Consider the following 24,323-nt stretch of genomic DNA (forward strand, 5'->3'; position numbering starts at 1 on the left):
TCCCGCGTGTCGTTATAATACGATTGTCCATTCTCGAGTTATCAAGTACCTACACACAGACACACACACACACACACACACATCAACAATAATAATTTATCCATTGAGAACAATAACGTGATTCGAGGGATGATTAATGGGTGTACCTGCGACGTGCGTAATCATATGAAAAATAAAAAACCATAGTAAATCAACAAAATATAATGAACACTCGCAGTGATACTCGAAAGTCGAAACATATTCTACATCATATTGTACTTCGGCGACTTACTATATATATTTACTGCTCTACCTCCTGCCCAATTAAAATACAGTTTTTTATGAAATGCATTAAAATTATTCTTTTAATACCATTATTCGATTAGTACGACACGATACGTTCTTCGGACGGGTTTGAATAGTTTGATAGAAAAATGAATCATTTTTCTCAAAAAGTGTTGCAATACACAACAGGTTATATAATATACCTACTACCTGGCAAGTTAATAATAATAATTTTTAATTGAGTCAACTTAAATTGATAGAATATATGGTCGTGTCAAAGTTAATAGTTATTCTATTTTTTTTTTAACTCGGTTAAGTGATAAGTTATATGGAAACTTACATTTAACTTATTAGTGTATTAGTTTTTTTAAATATATAAATAGCCAATAATATATGGTTTAAAATTTAAAATAATAAAAATAAAAATTTTATGCAATATGTATCATCAATAATAATTGTATTATAATATATTTTATTATTTATAAATTTATATCATTAAAAGTAACTCATTATTTATTAAGTGTGTATCAATAAAAATCAGTTAAGTTAAAATTAACTTAACTTTTTAACTCGTTTATGCACTGGCCTGCTTATACGTAGATTTATATTTTATTTGACCGATTTTTCATCGTATATAAACCGTTTCTGCTGTCTCTGTCTTACACAATATTTGTGTACAAATTAAACGGCATCGTTGCAGTATAATTAGTCTGTAAATTGTATGTGCATATGGACGTTATTTTTACTCATATAGCCTTTCATTGCCACAACCAATTTAATATGTGATGTAATAACGTGATATATACCAATATGACGTTATTATTTTTTTTTAACTAGGTATAATAAATAATTTCGAGGACGTATAAATTGCATGAGTAACGTATTTTTACCATTTGCACATTTTTCTATATAAATGCTGCTGTAGATACCAAATACAATGTAATAACATAATTTTCGAGCATAATATTCCGAATAATTATTATTCGCCAACAGTATATAGGTACCTATACGACGACAGATATTATGCACATAGTACATAAAGGTAGGTATATGCTATATGGCGGCATGGAAAAGAATTGAAATTTGAGACGCACTACAACGCTGCGGTATACAATAACAATATTACATATTATTATGTTTCCGGCGGAACTGTTGATAAAAAATAAAAATAAAAAACAACAGCGAAACAACAACGTACAACTTTTTGGCAGTGCGTCCGACGTCGCTATAAATACGCAACGACAATACTATACAATGCACATTGCACGTTATTCAATTGACGTACGTGATATTTTGACATGGCCGCCGAAAATATAAACGCGCGCGGACATTATCATGCAAAACGTTCACCGCGAACTCCTGTGAAGTCGCCGCAGACGCTTTTGCATACGAAATCGTCTCCGACGTGGACACTTATACCTATACACGGGTATAAAGTGCCGTGAAATCGGCTGCGGTGAATCTCGACGGGCCCATTCATGGTGAATCCGAAATCAAGATAACCGGGCACCCCCGCGGGTTCCTGACCTTTTCGTGGGAATATCGTGGTGCTTAGACCGGCCACAATACACCGAGCTATATAGCTATATATACAAACAGACGCGCAGATCCGACTTTATTGCTACGGCGGACGTATAATAATATTATATAGGTATTATTATATATTTTATATGCAGGTAAATTTGTCTAAAAAACCGTAAAAAAAAAAAAAAAACAATGGGCGACCGCCGGCGGAGAACCGAGACGATATTATATAGATAGCTGGTGTGTATTATATATGGAATGAAATAACAATAATAATAAAAAAAAAAATTAAAACGACCGCTGCAGTTATTGTCGCAATAAATAATATTAATAATAATAATAATAATAATAATAATAGGTAATGCGTACAGCGACGACGAGCACAACGTTTACCTATATATAATATCGTATTGCATGATGTGATTGCGACGGTTGAAACGAATCGCGGGAACGAAACCAACACTTTTCGTCTTATTTTTTAATCGTTTTCCACCTTTTGGACCGTATATATACATATATCAAACGAAACGCGTATCCACTGCAGCATGCAACCACCCCGCCGCGGCTTCGTCGACTGCGCCTGTGTGCGCGCTTCGAAGTCGTATATTATGAAAATAATAATAATACTTAATAAGGGGGTACCTACGTATTATTATACGCGGTCCATTGTGATCGTAGGTAAAGTCAATGGGAGAAAGAAAACACTCCACGCAACTGGTATCGATAGTACCCACTTATATATATAGTATAAATAAGCGAACGGCGTCGATGTAATAATTAAGAGCGCATTGACATTTTTCGGAAACGCCAGGGATTTTCGGTCTGAAATGAGCCGCTGAGCGTTCCGGTTCAACAGTACCTCATACCTATATAGAGGCGGTTCACAGACTCGCAGGCGACTGCAAAGAAAATCGTTGTTCGTTACTGTGTCATTATCGAGAGGTTGTTTTTTTTCAACGGTCTGTGTACCATTATGTTATTGTATATATATATATACGCGTACACAATATGATATATAATAATGGTATGTAACAATAATGACACATAATAACACACATCGCGTCCAATAATAATATATAGATAATGTCTGTCTGTCTGTTCGACCGCGCGGTCCCTTCAAGAAATCGCTCGCGGGGAGAAAATTTTGTAAAATATAATATATAACCCACAAACGGTCCCGTTTTTCGGGGCGTGTGCGCGTTATGCTCTACTCCGTTGATTATCGTTTCGCTTATGTATTATATAACGGCTTGGAATATATATATATATATACACACACACACGTCTATGTACATAACGGAGTTGAACGCGTATACGGACGCGTTCTACTCTTTATTATATATATAGTCTATATCGCGTCTCCTCCCCCCCCCCCGGCTCCACACGTTTTCATCCCTTTTCCGGACCTTTATACTTCTGTTCCTATTCATTTATTTCAGACAAGTACGACGAATCACTGCAGCCGGGCGAGTCGCGATGTTTATTTATACTGCTGCGTCCCTCGCCGCGAAATCCGTCTGACGATCGTCGTATATCTCATAAACATTATACGGTGGCAGTCCCTCGTCGCGGTCGTGTCCGCGGCAGTTTCCGTCGGAACGGTTCACAGCAGTACAATAAATATATACAGGGTGTTCCTTAATGTCCTGCGGGTTTCCAAAAAAAAAAAAATCCCCACAACTCCGCAGTATTTGAGGGTTGCTGCTGCAGGTTTTATAGTCACCGTGACTATTGTTTTTCCAACTCTCCGCCGCCGCGACCACTCTATATTTTGAAGGACACCCCGAGAGAAACAATCCAAAGTTCCAGTGATTTCGGGCGGTCTGTTTGGTTTTACAATCCTGCAGACGTGCTGTGTATAGGCCAGGTCGTCCTTTGACGAGTTTGATTATCGTCACGACCTCATATCCGAGCTACACTGCGGCAGTTTTGATTGATATACAGCCTCTCCGATTTTGCAAGTGTAATAATATGCCTTGTTCGGTAATATCATGACCTGATATCGAACAACCCGCAGGACATCGTACCCTTAATGCGGAACACCCTGTATGAGAATAAAATATAATGTCGCGTACATAATGCAGACGCCGCGGCCGAATCAATCGCATACAGCGCGATGGGGTGGGTTGGTCGATCCGCACCACCGTGTACTTATTTACATTAGTAAGCCAATGGCGCGAAATGACGAATTCGATTCCGGTCGTAAATCGCCGATCGAATAATTCGTCCAAGGCCGGCCAATTATATCGTCGTTATTACTACGCGTACCATTATGCTATACCTCTACATATTATTATGTTGTACTCGACTGTGTCACCGCTGTGCACTTTTTCGCCGAAGCGGCGTGCATGCGACACAACGCGCCTCGTGACCATCGATCGTCGTCCGATTGGTATAATAATATACCGTATTGCGTATACCTAGGTACATGACGGATAGGTCCGCCGAACGCGTCTTGAAAACTCCTCCTAACCTCGCACGCCGTATATTCAAGAAACGCGTTTCGCAATTGTGTGGCGGCACGCGTGTGTACAATATGTATCGCGTGCCTCTATGCACATTGTATATTCTTGTCTATACGTTTGCGAGTTTATAAAAGAGTATTATATAGAGCTGCGCACTACAAGGCTGCGAGAGGACGACGCGATATCTGTTGGGTTTTTTCCTTTTATAATTTAATAAAATAAAAAAAATCATATATAATGTGGTATTAAATAATAGTACGCCGGCAAGGACGACGCGGCGGCCAAACCGCCGGATTGACTCCCATATAAGGCCGGTCTCCGGGCAGCTTTCTCATTGGCCGCGGATCGCGCTCTCTCGCACGTCGATGACGATTATTATAACACGTCCGAGTCCTCGGATGGCAGAAGAAGAAAAAAAACCATTTTATAAATTATTGTTATTATTATTCGGGAATTACGTCCGCCGGGAAACATCCATTCACCGATACCGCCGCAGCGATCACGTACAATATAGGAATTATCCCAAAGATTTGGTGGCGACAAGCCGAAATGCGGGCCTAAGTCGCCAACAGTATGATTTAAACATGCGGTTATATATTGCAAAACGTCACAGGTCTCGCCTTCAGGTCGACCAACTCACGCCAACACAAATCTCGAGCACATCTGCTGTACCACATAATCGTTCACAAAATATAAATTCCTACACGTTAAACCATAACATTATGTTATACGATAAGACAAGACACTATTGAAAATATGCGATTTCGCACACATATAGGTAAATCTGAAATACGCATGCGACTGTATTTACTAATGACGAGTTCTAACAAAGGGGGATCGACTGATGACTCGACTTATGTCCGAGTTGCCAAAGCGTATAATGATAACACGACGGCGCGGCCGATCATCACTATATACCGCAATATCCCACCGATGGACACTTTGCTGCTGGCTTCTCCAACAGTTTTGCTCTCGCGTGTCGGTTTAGTGGGCATTTGAAAAATGCAGGTCGGGCTCGAGTTGAATGGCACGTTTTTGTTTTTAACTCGTCCAGACTTCGTTATAGCTTTGAAAACCGAAGGCGAATTCGAATTCGATTAACAACTCGTCACGGTCAACATAATATATCATTCTCGCCATCTCGCCCAATAATATACACCTCGGCGTGTATCGTACTGCAGTACAGCGTCACACGACTACGTAGAGTAGCCTGTACAATGGTCGTCGAGGATATGGGTACCTACATGTAATACGACATCGTCGTCTGGCGTTTTTTTTAGCGTTCTCTATTTTGCCGGCGAATATTCGACGCATTATAATATAATATAGGCAATATACGAGACGCAGGCTGCGAGAAGACGCGTGCGAAACCTCGACGAAAAGCGGAGAAAGTCCGGCGGAGCAACAGTCGCGGCTGCCTCGGTGGCGGCGGCGGCGACGGTTGCTGAGCGGTCGGTGGACGAAGAATTCAGTTTCCATACATGGCGTTTGCTTACGGTAAAATCGGCGGCAACGGCAGCAGCCTCGCGCGACCATGTGTGTGTAAATTGTTATAAGGCGTATATAATAATATTATTATTATAACCTTGCCGGACCAAAGACGTATTTTATTCCGTGTCACGCGGCAGGTTTTTTTTTCTTCATAATATTATTATATTATATACCTATTACCTATATATCTCCAAAGCGAAATGCGTACCTGCGCCGTGCTTACACACGGTGTTATTATTTCTGGCCGAGACGTAATGAGGATGACGTCTTATATTGTATTATTATTATTATTATTATTATTATTATTACTACTAGAGACGACGTGTCATATTAAAATTATTAAATATTATTTATGCACCGCGAGATGGACAGCCGCCGCCGCACGTCACCCTGTATACACGTAGAGATCGCATCCCCATCGCGGCGGGTCACAGTCTGCAGCGGCTTTCACGAAGCGCTGATTTTTTTGCGGATGACACAATATACCCCCCCCCGACAAAGAAAAAAAAACACAAAAACATTTCGCGGCTGTACCTAAACCTGCCTAAATAACAATATTATTATTCGCCATTATTTCAGTCTGCAATGATATACAATAGACCGCAAAACCGCATATTGTCTCGCGTTGCGACCGACGACGTCTTGACATATTTTGAACCGCAGTCTCTGAGAATATTCGCAGCACACAAATCAACCGTACACAATATTAGTATACCATACAACAATTCCGCGGTCGTCCTCTCGAGTTACCGGTGCTCGAAAATTAAATTTTTCCTCTCGCTGTGACGTCACGTCGTGTAACGAGCTGCGTTTTAATCGAGACTAATTATTACAATTTTAGAACGACCCCCCTCCGCAGTCCCATATACCTATAATAACTAAACTCGAAAAAATGTTATCAACGAGTTCGATGCCGTTCGCTATCGTTGATTGTATGCTAAAAAGTAAAAACGCATGACCTGCCCTATTTATTATTCCGTTTATCTGTTTGAAAGTCGACGCGACCGTTCTATACGCGATGTGCGTCTAATTAGGTTATCGTGTCATTTATATAATGTAGACACTGATATTATAAACCTATTATTTTTATTATACGTCGAGGCGTCTCGAGTACCTATCTATATTCTCAAAGAGCTGTTGTAAAAAATGTTTCGGTCGAGTTCCGAATAAAAGTGAAAAAAAAAGTACAAGAATTGGTTATCTTTCCGGTTCGACCTGCAAATGAATGTTCCGAGTAGAAATAAAAAATACCTATATAAATTCTTATTTTTTTCAAGTTTCGTTAAATTACGTTTAACTGAAAAACGGAGTACAGGTACTCGACCCAGGAAGAATCTAACGCGTACATACTTGTTGTACATTCCTCGAAGATGAAATACATTTAATGAGTATTGCTCGGAATGTTAGTCTGTTGATGACAGTTGTACACAATCAACGTATGATAAATTCAGACGAGAAGACCAACGGCTTATTACTCATAAATGTTTTACGTGGGTCGTTAAGCACAAAAATAAAAATATGTTGGATTCTCACCTATCGTAAAAATGATGACCTCGGTGCATATGAGGAATGTACGTTATGACGATTATTATCTATCATTGTTTTAAACATACAATTATAATCGTTGATTAATTTGTTTTTAAATAAGTTTATTGATTATTGAAGTGCGCGTAAGCAAATTAATTAATATTAAAATATCCAAATGAAATATTATTACTACAGCCATGAATCTATTTTATTAGGTACCTCATTGTTTACAAAATATTAATTGTGTTCGTTTGGTTTGATGATTCTTAAACTGTGCAATGTATGTAATACAACTGAACCTGAAATCTATAAAACAAAAAAATATAACGTATTTCGTAGTTTCTGTACACACAAACAACAACGTATGTGCTTTTACAGTATCAAGTGCTATATTTATGTACATAAGAGTTTACCTGTTTATTAGTTTGGATTTTATTCTTTATGATATACCAATATACAACATTATATCATGTTCGCAATTAGCGAATAACTGCTGCAGTAAACGTTGATAGGTACATCGTACATATATAACATAATTACAAAACCAGATACTGGAACCGGGGGGCCAACTGATTACATACCTATAACATATTGTTTTAATGAAAATCGTTTACCAATAAACGCGATAGACGCAAAAAAAACAAACACAAATACAGTATTTTGTAGGCCAACTTACTAACAAGTTGTATAAAACTATAATAATAATACTGATTTCGAAATTTTTTTTGTCCCCTACAGATATAGCCATGGACTGGTCGGATCACGCTCTCTGGTGGCCAAACCGTAACTCGTGGCTCACCAGGACCCGATCGACGCTGGATCAGTACGGAGTGCAAGCTGACGCTAAGCTGCAATTCACCAGAATGCACAAAACTGCACGCATCCAGCTGCCCGACCTCCGGTACGTGGACATGCGCGTGGACTTCTCAATAAAAACATTCAACGCCGTCATACAGATATGCAAAGAGCTAAGTAAGTATATCGACGATGATTATAACTGTATAATATTATATTTGACGCTGAGGGATAATTTTCATTTACGTATTTTTCACCCGCGATCTGCAGATATCAGACACCCAGAAGAATTGTCTCTGAGCAAGCCCCTGGAAGCGTATCACCTGAAGCACAACATGAAGGAAATGCAATACAACGGCGGTCAAACGCCATCGGCCGACACCAACTCGTTCGCTGTCAACAGCCACAGCCCGTCCGGCTCCACCGGAAGTCTGGACATGACGTCTTCGCCGTTCATATGCGCTCCACTGAAACACCACTCTACGCCGATCAGTTCGCCTTCGTCTGTGAGTAACTTTACCGTTTTGAGCCGTCGATCAATAAACGAGCTTTATAAACCAACTGATATTATTAAATTAGTGTATGTATTTTATGTGTTTTTTATTTTAAATTCGTTCCACAGCAAAATGGCACCTGGAAGAAAGGATACAGCAAACCGGAAATGAACGGCAACGTAACGTCACTGGAAATGTTGAACGGGTCCCTCGATACGTCTTTGGCCAATAGCCCACTTTCGCTGAATCAAGAGGTGCGAAGCAAGGTCTTGAAACCAAAATCGCTGGTCGAAAAAGCCAGAATGAACGTGGCGTAAGTAGTTTTTCTTTAACTTATAACATTATAGCAACATCGATGGCAACTTAAAAGTTCGGTACTTTTATACACAGGTGGTTGGATTCGTCGCTGTCGATAATGGAACAAGGCGTCAGGGAATATGACTTATTGAAATTGCGGTTCAAATTTTATTCTTTCTATGATTTGAATCCCAGGCTAGATTCTATTCGTATAAACCAAATATACGAACAAGCCAAATGGAGTTTGTTGAGCGGTGAAATCGATTGTACCGAAGAGGAAGCTTTAATGTTTGCCGCGCTACAAGTACGTCATAATCATATAAAACTTAATATATATATACAATGTTTATAAATACACAAACTGTGTACTATGTAGTTAAGCTCGTTGTTTTTAAGTTGAAATACCTTTTAGTGCTTTTTATGACTTTTCATTAGACACTTATATAAATCTATTGACATTTTTGGATTTTTAGGTTCAAATAAATCTAAAAGCTAGTGTACCACAACCGCTTTTGGAGACAACAGGTGGAGATGATGATATCGATGCTGCTCTGTCAGATCTTCAAATTACGCTTGAAGGGTTTCAGCCACAGAGCAATGTCAACAATTTGGCTCATGCGCCAGAGTTGTCTGATTACTTGAGATTTTTGAAGTGAGTAATTTTCGAATGGTTTGATATAAAATACAGTGTATCGGTGTTATTGTAATTATGGTAACTTCCTGTATAGGCCAAAAAAATTCACGCTGAAAGCGTTTAAACGGTATTGGTTTACATGCCGAGATTTGCATTTGAGAATGTACAAAACGGCGGAAGACGCAGAAGTCGGCGCACTGCCCGTGCACAGTGTCAGTCTCAAGGGATGTGAGGTGACACCGGACGTGAATATTTCACAGAATAAATTCGGTATAAAGCTGGAAGTGCCCAGTTCAGATGGCATGACCGAAATGTGTATTCGATGCGAGAGCGTAAGTGTTTAGATGCTACCGAATTAAATAGTCTGCATATGACATAGCAATTATAACTGAACTTTGTTAACCCTTCAACGCACATATTATATAGGAAGAGCAGTACGCCAGATGGATGGCTGCTTGTAGACTGGCAGCCAAAGGACGGCCGTTGTCCGATCATTCTTACGAATCCGAGGTCAAATCGATCAAAGCTTTCCTCGAGATGCAACATCCATCGATCATCCAGTCACCCATCATTAGCCCGTCGATGTTGGACATATCGGTCGAGGACTATATACCGCACAGGTTTTCCAGAAAACTCAAGGGAAAGGTTAGCACTACAGTCATGCTGGTCACCCCCGACTTGGTCATAAAAATACCTACCCATAACCCATACTCTACAAGATGGGCATTAACTAATTAAAAACATTTTTTTTTTCGACTATTTAGTTACTTTTATGTTCAACTTTAAGCTTAACTACTGAGTGAAAGTGAAATAACTTAGCTTCCTCCAGTTATATTGAAAAACAATACTTTGAGTTAAAAATTGTATATTATTATATTGTAGTTGAAACTAATTAATTAATTTTTTTTTAAATTTATTTGTATTGATACGAAAATTTTAAATACGAAAAAATGAATAAAATGTATTCTTTGTTCTGACAATTTTGTTAAAACGTGTAATCGCTGAAATGTATTTTTTCATAAACCACTAAATTATTGTAGTGTGTAATTAGAAGGCAAAGTAGGATATACTTTTAACATAACGTTTAGTTATTATTTAAAAATTTGAAAGTTTAGTGATCACTAAAGTATTATGTGACGCAGGAGGAAAATTATAAAAATATAGTATCTTCTTTACAACTGACTTAACAATTATTATCGACATTATACAATAATAAATATAATAATATAATATAATATAATGTAATATAATAATAATAAATCGGTTGTTTCGTGCAGCTGGTCCAGCGCATACTCGAAGCACACGCCAACCTCAAGGAACTGACTTTGATGGAGGCCAAGATGAACTACATCAAAGCGTGGCAGTCGTTGCCCGAGTTCGGCATCTCACTGTTCGTCGTCAAGTTCATGGGCCACAAGAAAGAAGAGCTGCTGGGCATAGCGTACAATCGTTTGATGCGCATGGACATCGCGACCGGCGATCACATAAAAACATGGAGATATAACACCATGAAGGTAAGTTATACGAATAAAGCCGGATTCACAGCTGCTACGTCGTGCAGTACCATGTCGTGCGACGGTGTGGTAACTATGGTTACAACTGGTAACTATATTTGTTTAGAAGTAGGATTCTTGGTAAACTCGATGGCAACTTGGTTACTATACAATATGATACCTAAAGACTAATGCCCAATCGCAATACGATTTGATCGACAAGACACGACACGTCGCGTACCTAATAGCTACAGTTGTGAATCCAACTCCAGCTTTATTTATCTCTGCCACAGTCCCACCCCCACCCCCACCAAATCACAATTCGTTCTCACGTTTGTTTTTGTCCTGTCCAGGCGTGGAACATCAACTGGGAAGTCAAACACATGATGGTGCAGTTCGAAGAGGGCAACATAATATTCGCCTGCCAGTCAGCTGACTGCAAGGTGATACACGAATTCATCGGCGGTTATATATTCTTGTCGATGCGCTCCAAAGAGGTGAACCAAACCCTGAACGAGGAGCTGTTCCACAAACTGACCGGTGGCTGGTCATAACGTGTCACATTTGCAGAACGTGTCGTCGGACGGCGTAGGGCGAGATGACGACTATCGTAATATTCGTCTCCCTCCTAACCTCAACGAAACAATCGAACAAACGAGATAGATGGAAATCGAAAATGATGTACATATTACGCATAATATATATATTTATTTATTTCACCCCAAATTTAGCCGGCTACCGTAATGTGTAGTGGCAGGTTTTGGGGGGCGATGTACGTCAAAGAGGAGGTCCGTTTGTTTCCTTGTTTACATTTTTTTTTTTTTTTTGTAAATTATTATAACAAAGTGCGTTAATATGTTGTTTGCCCGTTTATTGATATAACATGTTTTAAACGATTATATATTGTTTATTTTCGTTGCGTAATATTAAAAAAAAGTATTAAAACATTTAGTAGTAAGAAGTTAATATCATATTATAATAATATTATGTCTAAAATAACTACTATACAATTTTTAGTGTGTAGAAATAGAGTTATCATATTTTATGTAATATAATAATTATTATAAAATTCTAATAATAGGTTAATGTTGTTATGTAAAATGTGCGCAGATGCTGAAGGGTAGTGACGACGCGAAATATTTCTTCTGTTCGTATGGCTTCTGTGTTATTACTAATAACTAATAGTAATAATAATATTATTGTTTAAGAATAACAACAAATTTACAACATTCTACAATAGTCGCTATAATAATATTATTATCTGTGTGTAAAATATGTATTATCAGAATAATGTTGAATTATTTTTATTAATTTTTATGAAAATAATACGACAGACGTAGTTCGATGTGATAATAATATTATACACCAAGTTCGTTTTATTGTGTAAGGTTATCAACTTTTATTTTTATCACAATTTTAAGTTAAACATTAACTAACAGGGATATTAGGTTAAAGATGTCTACCTACACATTTCTGTTTTATATTCCTACGACAAAACCATCGTACACGAACACGAGGTTTATTGATTGTTAAAAACGTTTTATTATTGCGATTTAACTTAACGTAATACTTAAAGTAATTTCACAGATACACTCGCCTATTATCATATTGTATGTATATATTATATATTTGATGACAAAAGTATAATACAAACATAATATACCTGTATATATAATATATATATACAATACACAATAATAGATTTAAAAAAAAAAATAAGAAATAAGAATAATGTTATTGTCCTTTATTTTTTCTAGATTTTACATTATTATATAACTCAAATATAATATTATATTTTTAGTTAAAAAGAAAACATAAATTTATACTTACAACGGTGCTTTATACCAAAATTTTCTTTATAACACTGTTATAGCATTGTAACTTAATAATTGTTGTTGTCCTAATTTTGTTTTAATTTGTGAATTTTTTTTATGTATATAGGCTATATTCTATTATTTTATTTTATTTTATAATATTATGTTGAAAAACTTTTATTAAAAAGGAAAATAAATTAACGTATGTAAAAGTCTTTTTTTGATCACACGTTATAATTTCTCGATCTAACGTCAAATTGTATTAACTAAAATGAAATTATAGCAATAATAGATTGCCTACCATAATGTTAGGTTGTATAAAAGAAAACTTTCTGAGTAGGTAATGATTGTTTTCGCAATAGTTAATTAACTATATTTTATTGTTCAAAGAGTGGACTTGAAGTCCGATAGTACCTAGATGATAAGTTAGTAATATCTATTTACTTTGGGAGAATTTGTACTACCTACGTAAATGGAACTTAATGGAACTGCTAAGTTGATTCATGAACACCATCATATTATATACTTTTCTATGAATTATTCAATTAGCAGAACATAAATTAACATAATGTATATTGTAATAATATGTATATTGTATATGCTTTACTTCACAATAAATTTCAACATTTTAAATAAATAATGATTGTAATTGTTTTTACAAAACTCCAAATTTGATTCAGATAAACATGCTTGAGTCATGACACATGTATGCGACATGGACACTTGCAAATTACTGAAACATTATACACTTTATGATGGTATAACTATTAATATTTGAATATTTTTGAAAATCTACATACTTCACAATGTATTTCATCATTTTAAATAAATAATGATTGTACCTAATTGATTTTTTCAAAACTTCAGATTAAATTCATAAATGTTTATGACATAATCTGAACTTAGACATTTACAAGTTACTGAAACTGTATACACTTTATGATGTTATTGTTATGTGTATTTGAATATTTTTGAAAATCTACATAATATGATATTCAATTTGCACATGTGGCACAATTGAATAGGTATTGAAACCATTAGGCAAAACCCATAGGAAATTTTTCCTAATGAATGTGTTTTTTTTAATGTGCTTTGTGCAACATTCTAATAATTGTTTAATTGGAACAACTTGTGTGTTTTTTTAAAAATGTAAATACTTAATGAAAATTGTTTTTATTATTATATATATATATATATTGACCGAGTGTACTGTAAGCATTTAAGTGTCTACAGATGTTGATTATGTGTATTAAATTGTAATGAATGTGGTAAAACTGGTAGGTAATTAAAATATGTAATTTAGCTGTCTATTATATTTCAGTATAATATAACATATAACTACCATCTATAAACATCAGTATCAATAAACTAATATAAATAACACAATTAATACATTAATAAAATGTGACAGGATACACAATATGAAACAGTTAATCTGGTGCTAAAATTATTTTTGTGAAGTCGGTACTTACTTGAATAAGAGTATTTGGGCAAAGTATTTTAAACACTTTCTCAAAATATCTGTGATACAAATCAAACACTTATTGTTTTATTTATTTTCTATTTGAATTGTAATCACATGAAATAAAAAATTTAAAAATTGAATAGTCATAAAAATATAATTTTGAATTATTCCCAACCTTAAACACAAATACTCCGACAAAAAAGCTCATTATTTTAAAATTAACTATACCAAATGATACGATGTAAAATGAGGCCCATACGTCTATCACCACGAAATTAAAATGTTAATGTCAAACCATACTACAAAAATTAGTAACCAATTCGTAATAATTCATAACCTTAAAATCAGAATTTATAATCATCAGCCCAGCACCCGGAAAGGAAACACAAATTTATTAGTTAAACTCAGGTTACAAATTCTGATTTTGTGATTACAAAGTATTACGAATTGCAGGTTACTCATTTTTTAGTAACTATGCAGGTTTGACTTCGACATTTTCATTTCGAGTAAAATACTGTATAAAATTAATGTTAAATATGAAAATCAGTTCAAAGGATATTTGGTTTATATAAGGCCAACAAAATATTTATAAAAAATTTGAATGTATACCTACAAATACTTATTTTTAGTGAATAGTCGAGTACATATTTTTTTAATGAATTTTTTACTTTTCAAAATAATTATCTGCATCTGTACTTGAATACTTTTAATAAGTATTTTTTACAAGACTGCTGAAATTATCTGATTTGTTTATTTTATTCATTAAATGTTATCATTTAGTGAGAATAAATAAATCAGAAATATGTACCTACGTAATATGTTAACATGAATGTATCGGTGTTAATAGATGATACTTTTTAAAAAATTTAAGTTTCTTATCAGATAATTGTGAAAACTTTAAAAAACAGATTTTGGACAAATAATAAATTGTTGATATTTGTAATATTGTGTTTAAAATTTAAAACTTAAACTGTAACATCACATTACCATGCTACGGTACTGATAAATACAAGAATTGCACAGTTTCATTTTTGCACTCATTGACATAAGGCACTGATATTGACACATGTGTAGTATATTTTATGTCTTTTATGGAATAATTTAATTAATACGGTTACAAATACTTTATTAAACTGTCAATGACATTTAGATTATATTGAACTATACATAGATTTTCCATTGCTATCAACAAAAAGCGACCCACGACTTTAAACATATTTTAAACTTCTATAAACCTTCAAAAAATGATCGACCCTTCATTTTTTGTATGGAATCAGTAGGTATCTAATATATAATATGTACATATCAATAAGTGTCATTAAACGAAACAGACGTCTTCAATTAAAAACTACCCTAACGTGTTAACTCTCATCACTCGTATATATGCCTACAAATAAAATATAAACTTGTCATTGTGTACATTATGTACTGTATAGAATATTAACTTCTCTGTTTAAACTAATGTAATATTTTACAAACGTTACACTACTAAATATACTGACTCAACTGATACTCAATCAAAAAACTACTATTATATACTACTGTATACTACTACTATTTCTACAAAGTATTTTAAATACTTTCTAAAAGTATCTGTATTTGAAATCAAATATTAACTTTGAAATACTTCAATAATTTTTTTTAGCTTATATATTTTCTAGTTTAATTTAGAACACCTGAAGTAAAAATAAAAATGATGTACATGCGGTATAATACATTTTATAATGATACATTTTTTTACTGTGAATTATACTTAACTGAAAATCAAATACTCTGACGAACTATTCGGCTAGTGAATAATAATAATAATAAAAGCCAATAGGTGTATAAGTAAAAAAGTGGATACGAAATTGATACACTGCCATAATCTTCGCTGCTGCTACGAGGTATTCATTATTGTTTTAGCTATCCATATTTAGTTATTTACTGTTGTAGGTAGAATAAAGTATTTATACCATATTAAAAATATCAATTTTTGACACGCATCAGCCATCGATGTTGTTTTCGTTTTCGTTTTGTTATAGTGACGAGTTAAGCATTATAGGTACATATCTATATATATTTATTTATTTATCAATAATAATATGTTCATGAGTGTACAATGAGTATACAAAAAATACGACAGCTTTGACGAAGAGCGTGTCAATGACAATTACCGTCGACAAATAAAATATGTTGTTTTCCACAATAAGGTATGAGGTAATATACAAAGGTATTGAGTTTTGCCGTATTTTTGAGTAACTTTATAATGGAAGAACTCGACATTGTCGTGACGTATCGCATTTGTCGACATTTCACTGCACACCCCGCACCCTTAACTATTTTTCGATTATTCATATTATACGTATGCCACTTGCAAGTATTAAATATTTTTTGGTGGATATGAACAAGGTAAATGGTATTTCGTGCACTTAATGTTCTACTGAACAGTTCTAAAAGTAGTCTGACATTTGAATTTATGAAAAGTCACTCATTTACGTCTTCGACGAAGCTTCTGTCCTCTCCTACCCGATATCCAAAAACCGTTTGTCCGAGCCATTTGGTAAGCCGATCAACAATTGTTTGTGATCACTTGCGAGATGATAAATAAAGGCGTATAAGATATAAAATATAACACCACAAAAATTCGTAGTTGACAAATATTTGCGCATAGATTATAGAAGTATGCCTAAAGTGTTGTTGTATGCGTTCCAGCAGACCTTAAGGTGTTGTAATACAATATATTATAATATTATAGGTATAGGTCTACACGACGACTGACAGCATGTGTGTGCAACAAAACAACAACAACAACAACAACAATAATAATAAGTTTACTACGAAATGTATTCTGCGTTAAAATGTAATATACCTGGTTGTTTATCATTGTACACTCGTAGCAAACGTCAATAATTATTGTTTTACCACGTCGTTTTTTTTTTTTTTTAATTGTTTTTTTCGCACATACACGCTTATTATTTGACTTCGACCGTATTATGGATATAGGTACCTCATAATAATATGTAATATTATAGCGTCGTTATTACCACAATTCGACGTGTCAATATAATATTAACACAACCGCGTCATTATATCGACATGTGTTCGCCACTCCTGTAAATAGACGGGTACGACAGTATAGGTAGATACGCCTGCAACGACCTACTAAACGTCTAAACCGCGAAGGTATATTTAAAATAAGTGCTCGTCGATTAAAATACCCATAAACGTAGGTACTTACCTGTAAAATATGCACATTACGAGTTTATGTTAAAAACGCTCGCGGTAGTGTACTTTACGTACCTATACACATTATCTGTTTTACATAACAATACGACATACATTGTCAAATTGGTATAGATATATTGTATTGATATAAAATATTTCGCACCTCTAGAACAATACTGCCACTACTCAAAATGTACAGTTTCGAGAAAAGGCGATTTGAAGTTTAAGTCTCAGATATTTTAAAGAGATATTTACCTATGCGCGTTTGCAAACTAATTATAATTGCAAACATACAATAGGTATGCCTTTTTCAAATATTATGAAATACTCTCACAAACCCAAACAGTTAGACTTATGGCCTTTTACAATTTTTTAAGTAAATTTTAGACTGTAATATTTCGAGATGTGGCAGTAAAACGTTTTTATTTATAAACACAAGACAGTCGTATTTCGTGTTATAGTCGCCATGTATAATATAATATTATCACAGATTATAAAATGCAATACCGCAAAAAACTCTAAATATTGCGGTTTTCCACTGAACGTTATAGATAAATAGTGAATCATTAACACGATAAATAGTTTTTATTTAGCACAAAAATACGTCAAAAACGAAATACAACAGTCCTGAATTTTGACTTCAGTGATTAATTGGATAAATTAATAAATACGTTTTTTGCCATGAAGTAGATACGTGTGCCTTGCTTTGAAAATTAGCTAAACAATTTTATAATTCCACACCGAAAGATCTTTCAAAGGGCCAAATGAAAAATGACATTGAAAGTGGCGGTCTTGGATTATGCAGAGCTTTTTTTTTTACTATTCGAAAGTAGCAAATGTCTCAAAATTGATGAATTTTGAGTTGCAAGAGTAATGATACTTGAGAGGTGTGATTTGTACATTTCGTTTAGAAAACGAAGGTATATCAAAACAATATAAGACCTCTCCGTTATCATCGGCAAGTCATCTGGAAGATATATTGCCGGCACCATCATTGACGGTGATTGGTTTTATGTATTTTTACATCGATTTATCGGCGTGCATCACGCTAAGTATATACTAGGTAGTGGTTCACTCACATAATACACAATTTGATTAGCGGTGATATTTTTGTGAACGAAATATAACTGCAGCGTTCTACGAACAATCAAAATATTAAAATCTACATAGTGCTTCCTCTGATTTTGAGATCCAATAATAATCGCAGATCGTAATATCTTGTGGTTGTTGTTGAAGTCGAAACGCAAAACCACCAGTCAGTGTAGGATTTAACGGTCGTTTAGTCGATAAATGCCGACGGGGCCCACCTAATAATCATATATATATACATATTTTTTAAATGCTTACCACAAAAAAAAATCATTCTATATTGAAAACTGCAATATCATTGACCGCTGCAGTTAGGTTAGGTCGGCAAAAACAACTATTTCGTAAGTATATGTTACGGATTCATATTGTACGAGGCCCCTCTTATGGATTTGCCGACTTGAACACTATTAAATCCACCACTGACCACAGTCAAAGAGTTTGCTTATTATTGACTATATAAACACACGATAAACTGTGTGTAATTAGCCCCCTTGTCTCCCCTACATAACCAAAAAAATTATCCAACTTATATTATGATGAGGATATCTGTGAATGTAACTACATAACATAGATTATAACGAGAAACGCCATCGTCATTTATATTGTCTTATAGTTACTATCGTATTACAGTCGTGTGGTATTATGGGTATTATGTACAATACAAAAACCGAGCAAAAATGATTTACAATAATTATTATTTGTTTTATGAATGAAAAACATTTTAAAATATAATTTTTTTTTATGTTAAGTCTTGTTTTATTACTATTATTATTATTATTATTATATTATTACTTTTTTGTTGTCTATAAATATTGAACAGAATTTTATAGCAATTATTTCCGGCCTTTTCTGGATGGTGAACGTTTCACCGGGGATGATGGTTTGGAAAATAAGGCGCCCGCAGCTCCGTACATAAAGTTCTTGCGGAAGTTGATCACCTTGGACAGATTTTTGATCACATTTTCAAATGTTGAGTCGAAACTGGGAGCTCTCAACAATAATCCTAATTTTTCTATTGTCGTGTCCGTGATCTGTCTGGTGACCGCGAGGTTGTCAAAACACATGTTAACGCCTTTCATATTCTCGTGCCAGACCATACGGAAGTTGGGGTCCTTCATGATTTTCCTGGCCCAGTAGAATATATTTCCCAGGGATTGCGAGACATTTTGGTCGGTCGTCACGTCGATGATCCCGTTAAACATGGAAATAAGGGCGTTGTGGGCCTTCGGGTCCAAACAGATATCATTGATGTTCTGTCGCAAATCATTGAGTAAATCCACGCCTACGTCGCTTTTAAGCACAGTAGCCAAGTTTTCGTGCAAGTGATACTTAATGTCACAAACATCTTGTCCGAAGAACGATTCGTGTGCCTGAAAATCAAAAAACGCAATCAATGGAGGGAAAAACTAACGGGTGGCCAATCTATAATTCGTCGTCCCACAAATACGCAGACCTAAAATCCGCTGCTGTGCTATTACACGATTATTGACTTGATATGCCAAATCTTGTAAGAGATTTTTGAATTCAAGTGCACATACTTATTTTGAAAGTATTTGTAATATGTATTTAAATACTCAGCAAAAAAGTATTTGACAGTAAATACAGATACATAAAAAAGTATTGAGAGATACTTCGAATACATACACATTTTTTTTTTACTTCATCATAAATCAACTGAACCGATTTGTATGGTTTACATTAATTGTATATACTGTATAGCATATATTTTACATTGCGACATTTGATTTAACTTTAAAATGCTCAACTGTTTTTTGTGTAAAAGTATTTGATTTTCGGTTCAGTATATTTCACAGTAAAAAATATATTATTATATATATTCTCAATTTGTATTTCTGTTTTAAGTGATCAATATTAAAATAGAAAATACATAAACTAAAAAGAACTATTAATGCATATGAAAACTACAAATTAGTACTTGATTTTTTAAGTTCTATTATTATTTCGAGAAAATATTTAAAATACTCCGTTGAAGTACTATTTTCAAAAGTATTTAAAATATGTAATTGAGTACCTACTTTACAACACTGTTTATAGCATGTTTATATATATTATCAAAGCACGAAACACAATAATGAGAAGCCATTAAAAAATATGCTGGAATACTTTTGCCCATGTACCTCTAACGTCAGAAATATTGATTGTTTTAAAAAATTTATATAATTGTAGTAACTTCAATTTATAATACCTAATTAATAATCACGTGATAAAAGTGCCTGATATATAGTAGGTTGTATTTTATTTAATTTCATATATAAATAATTTGAAAATCTCAATAATAATAAAATATTAATTTGGTTAACTAATTACTTTAAAATAGAAATAATATAGATAGACACACTGCATAGGTGGCGGTAAAATTGTGTCCGGCTTCATTTTTCCATTACAGCCACTGCTACCGCTGCAGTGTGAGCATGGGGAATTGGGGACCTGTACTCTTAATTATTTATTTATTCTAAAATCAGTATCAACGTGGTATTGTCATATGCAGTCATATAGGTATATAGAGTCTAAATTACTATTTCGTTTACAATTGTTTTTTTGGCAAATTTATAGCAGGTGCCACATAACACAGTGCCTACATACGTCACGTAATTACACATTGATCAACACAAGTATAAATAAATAATAATTTATATAGATGTGGTTCCCGAGGTAATTAAAATCTACTAAAATGTATTTGAGATTGCCAAAATGTAGATATTACTATGAAATCAATGACACATTGCCAATGAATTTTTTTTATTATGTGATCCGATTTTAAACATTAAACATGATATTATGATACCATGACATTCTCTAGTCAAGTTACTTATGTAATTTTACAATGAATGTTCACCTTGTTTTTCTTTGTATCGATAAATTAATACTTAAGTAAAAATAACACATACATAATATGTCTAAATACAAATTAAAATAATATTTAAGACAACCAGATAAAAAGACCATTCGAAATTTTGTAATGCAATAAGTAGAAAAAAGTGCAACCATCATTATCATTCCTATTTGATCATTGACACTGCTGTCTCATATAGATTTTTTAAAAAAACATTAAGCTAAATATAGCTTATTTACAGATTTTTAAATGTAATAAATTATTATTTACTGTTTTTATTTTTCATTATAATGGTCATAAAAAACTGTTCAAAGAGATATGTGAACTATTTTTTTCTTTTTTTTTACTTCGTGTTAAAGCGTATGGGGGGCCCATTCAGGGCTTATACATCAAGGCTAAAAATGTAATAATAATATTATGCCACCGTTACAATCAACTGTGCAAAGGTCCAAATCAATTAAATTATTACTTCAAAAATATTCGTACAACATTTATAACACAGCGGCTACAATATTATAATGCACATATTATTATAAAATGCCTTTATACTCTGTTGAAACTAAATCAGACGAGTGATGATTTTGCAGTGACAAATTATATTATTATTTTTTATCAATGAACAACATTTATATGAAAAAAGAATCGTTACCTATTATAATACTTTTTTACCTAATAATTCACTAAGCAATAATTAATACTTATGGTACATATTGAAATAGTGAGACATTGCAGTAAAGGAATCAATATTCATTTACTATTGAATCGGAATACAAAGACGTAGGTATGTCGTACGTATATAATTGTTAATATAACAATAGTAATAATACATTAACAACTATGACAAGTTTAAAGTTATAGACAGTTAAAACCTCACTAGTTAGGGAAAAGTAAGTGCATTTATTTGGGACCCAACTATTGTATTTCACTCATTATTGAGACACGTTCATGATGGTACAAGCATTCCGTATATAATATGGTTAGGTACCATATTTTTAAATTGATAATTTAATAGAATAAAATGTATAACTATTGTCTAAACTCTAATAATTATGATTTATTTAAATTGTTGTCGAAAAATGTGCGATTAAAAACAATCGGGGAATTTGCACTGCAGTCTGCTGTATAAAAAGTGTCGAAAGTACAACTCAGTATTATGTAGGTTACTATGGTCGCGTTAAAATTGGACTCAATGCTAAATCTTTGCATACCTACGCAAAACGATTCTGAAGCGGTCTGTCAGACTATATATTTCTAAGCATATTGTATTAAGTAGGCTTTCTAATATTGGTATTAGAAATGTTTTTTTCTTGTTACCGTAGGTAGGTACCAGGTACATGGTAGGTTGGAACTTTGAACAAATTTTTAACAAAAACAGATTGCATAACACGTTGTATTATCAGGATATTGTTTCAATGCAATATTATTAGCTGTTGCCTGTTATTAACTTATTAGCCAATACTGCTTCGTACCGTAGATCGTTATGCTTGGGTTCATATCATAAATAACTTAAAATGAATTTAAATATTTTAAAAATAACACACCGTGTAAAGAAAATACTAAATAATAATATTCGTAGGTAAAGGCGAAAAGTGTATAGTACCTACGAATAATATTTTAGTAATTACAGCAAAATAACTACTTAACTCATATTTTTAATTTGAGTATGCAATTTTTTCCACTATCTCAACTTGAAATTACTGTATAAAAATTTCGTGAGAAGTTTCGATAACAGTTATTAATTTTTGAATTACAATTAAAAAAACATAAACGATTTTAACTGGTTTTGTGTACAAATTCCCGTTAAGACCTTATTTTTTTTTTGTTTTTCACAATATTTTTGAAAAGTAGATCCAATTTGCTAGAAGAAATCACCTTCAACTGAATTTTTTTCCCTTTTTTGGAACTTTCATGTTCAAAACTTTTTGATCACAAAATATAGTGACGTGTGTTACGGTACGGATTTCCAAGATTCTAAGCAGTAGTTTATATCTTTAATTACATAAAGCGTTCGGGGAACTTACGCACACTATAATATGATCAGTCACGCATCACTCATGGTGGATATTGAATATTGCCTAAATCGAAAGCCTTAAAAACGGTTCGCTTTAAACAGTCTTATTAATGTATATTATTATTTATTATGTTTCAACCTTACAATACTAATTTGACAAATATGATCGTTCTTGCCTATATTTATATGAGTTTTACGATTCAACATTTTGTCATTTAAGGACAAACAATGATTTAAATGAATATAATCGCGTGACATAACATACAATTATTGAAATGATTAAAATGTTAATGGCTCGTGTCTTAATAGCTTTAAAAATGCATACCTTCAAGAGCTGTCATACTCTTGTCAGACATAGGTACACAACAATAATAATATACTCACGAATGTGTTGGCCGCAAAAAAGGCCAAAACAATTGACACTGCGATTACGGAATAGCTCTTCATTTTCTAGGAAGTCAAATTTAATACGAAGTAAATTTCTTTATTTTAAAAAAATGCAATGATTTCAGAAAGCGACTAAAATGTCTGGGTGATTTGGTAATTTATACTCTACGTGCGCCCCTGTTATGCGAGGACAATTGTAAAGAATGATTATTTTAATGACAGGTTATTACAATGGAAACAAACGTACATAAAAAAGGAAATTACCTTTTAAAAATGTCGATGCGGTAAAAAAAAAACCCCCCGGCATAATTATTATAATTGGGAGGCGGCAAGTGGCGTTTTTATTATTATTATTTTTTTCCGACAAAGTTCGACAAAACGTTGACTGTTATTTATACGAGTATAGATACACCGTATACCTATATAATACTATGTCGTAGTGTATTTTTGCTATTTATTTATTATTTTTTACCACATATTATCACATACTGTATAATATTATCCGCGAAATT

General features: G+C 33.7%; 2 protein-coding genes across 2 annotated transcripts in view; one reads left to right on the forward strand and one right to left on the reverse strand.

Moving 5' to 3' along the window:
• The window catches only part of LOC111030945 (unc-112-related protein-like), a 93,061-nt gene extending 80,569 nt beyond the window's left edge, over positions 1-12,492 (forward strand). Inside the window, exons 2-10 of the mRNA XM_022310687.1 lie at positions 8,010-8,243; positions 8,337-8,572; positions 8,689-8,873; positions 8,951-9,161; positions 9,331-9,509; positions 9,586-9,823; positions 9,918-10,136; positions 10,769-11,005; positions 11,338-12,492. Of these exons, the coding sequence (XP_022166379.1) occupies positions 8,010-8,243; positions 8,337-8,572; positions 8,689-8,873; positions 8,951-9,161; positions 9,331-9,509; positions 9,586-9,823; positions 9,918-10,136; positions 10,769-11,005; positions 11,338-11,538 (1,940 nt within the window). The 3' untranslated portion in view covers positions 11,539-12,492. The remainder of the gene's footprint in view (positions 1-8,009; positions 8,244-8,336; positions 8,573-8,688; positions 8,874-8,950; positions 9,162-9,330; positions 9,510-9,585; positions 9,824-9,917; positions 10,137-10,768; positions 11,006-11,337) is intronic.
• A 6,635-nt stretch (positions 12,493-19,127) lies between these two features.
• LOC111030941 lies at positions 19,128-23,964 on the reverse strand. Its single transcript, XM_022310680.1, has 2 exons — positions 23,809-23,964; positions 19,128-19,929 (listed from the first exon to the last, which is right to left on the reverse strand). The coding sequence occupies exons 1-2, from the start codon at positions 23,869-23,871 to the stop codon at positions 19,393-19,395; spliced, it is 600 nt and encodes a 199-aa protein (XP_022166372.1). The 5' UTR covers positions 23,872-23,964; the 3' UTR covers positions 19,128-19,392.
• Positions 23,965-24,323: the final 359 nt, after the last annotated feature.

The sequence above is a fragment of the Myzus persicae genome, unplaced genomic scaffold (genome assembly GCF_001856785.1).
Source record: "Myzus persicae strain clone G006 unplaced genomic scaffold, MPER_G0061.0, whole genome shotgun sequence".
NCBI classification, from domain to species: Eukaryota; Metazoa; Arthropoda; class Insecta; order Hemiptera; family Aphididae; genus Myzus; species Myzus persicae.

Bases quoted from the DNA above. Each gene is read 5' to 3' on its own strand.
- LOC111030941 (XM_022310680.1), bottom strand. From the start codon at position 23,871: ATGAAGAGCTATTCCGTAATCGCAGTGTCAATTGTTTTGGCCTTTTTT. The intron at 19,930-23,808 runs GTGAGTATATTA...TTTGATTTTCAG, and splicing joins TTTTTGCGGCCAACACATTC to GCACACGAATCGTTCTTCGG.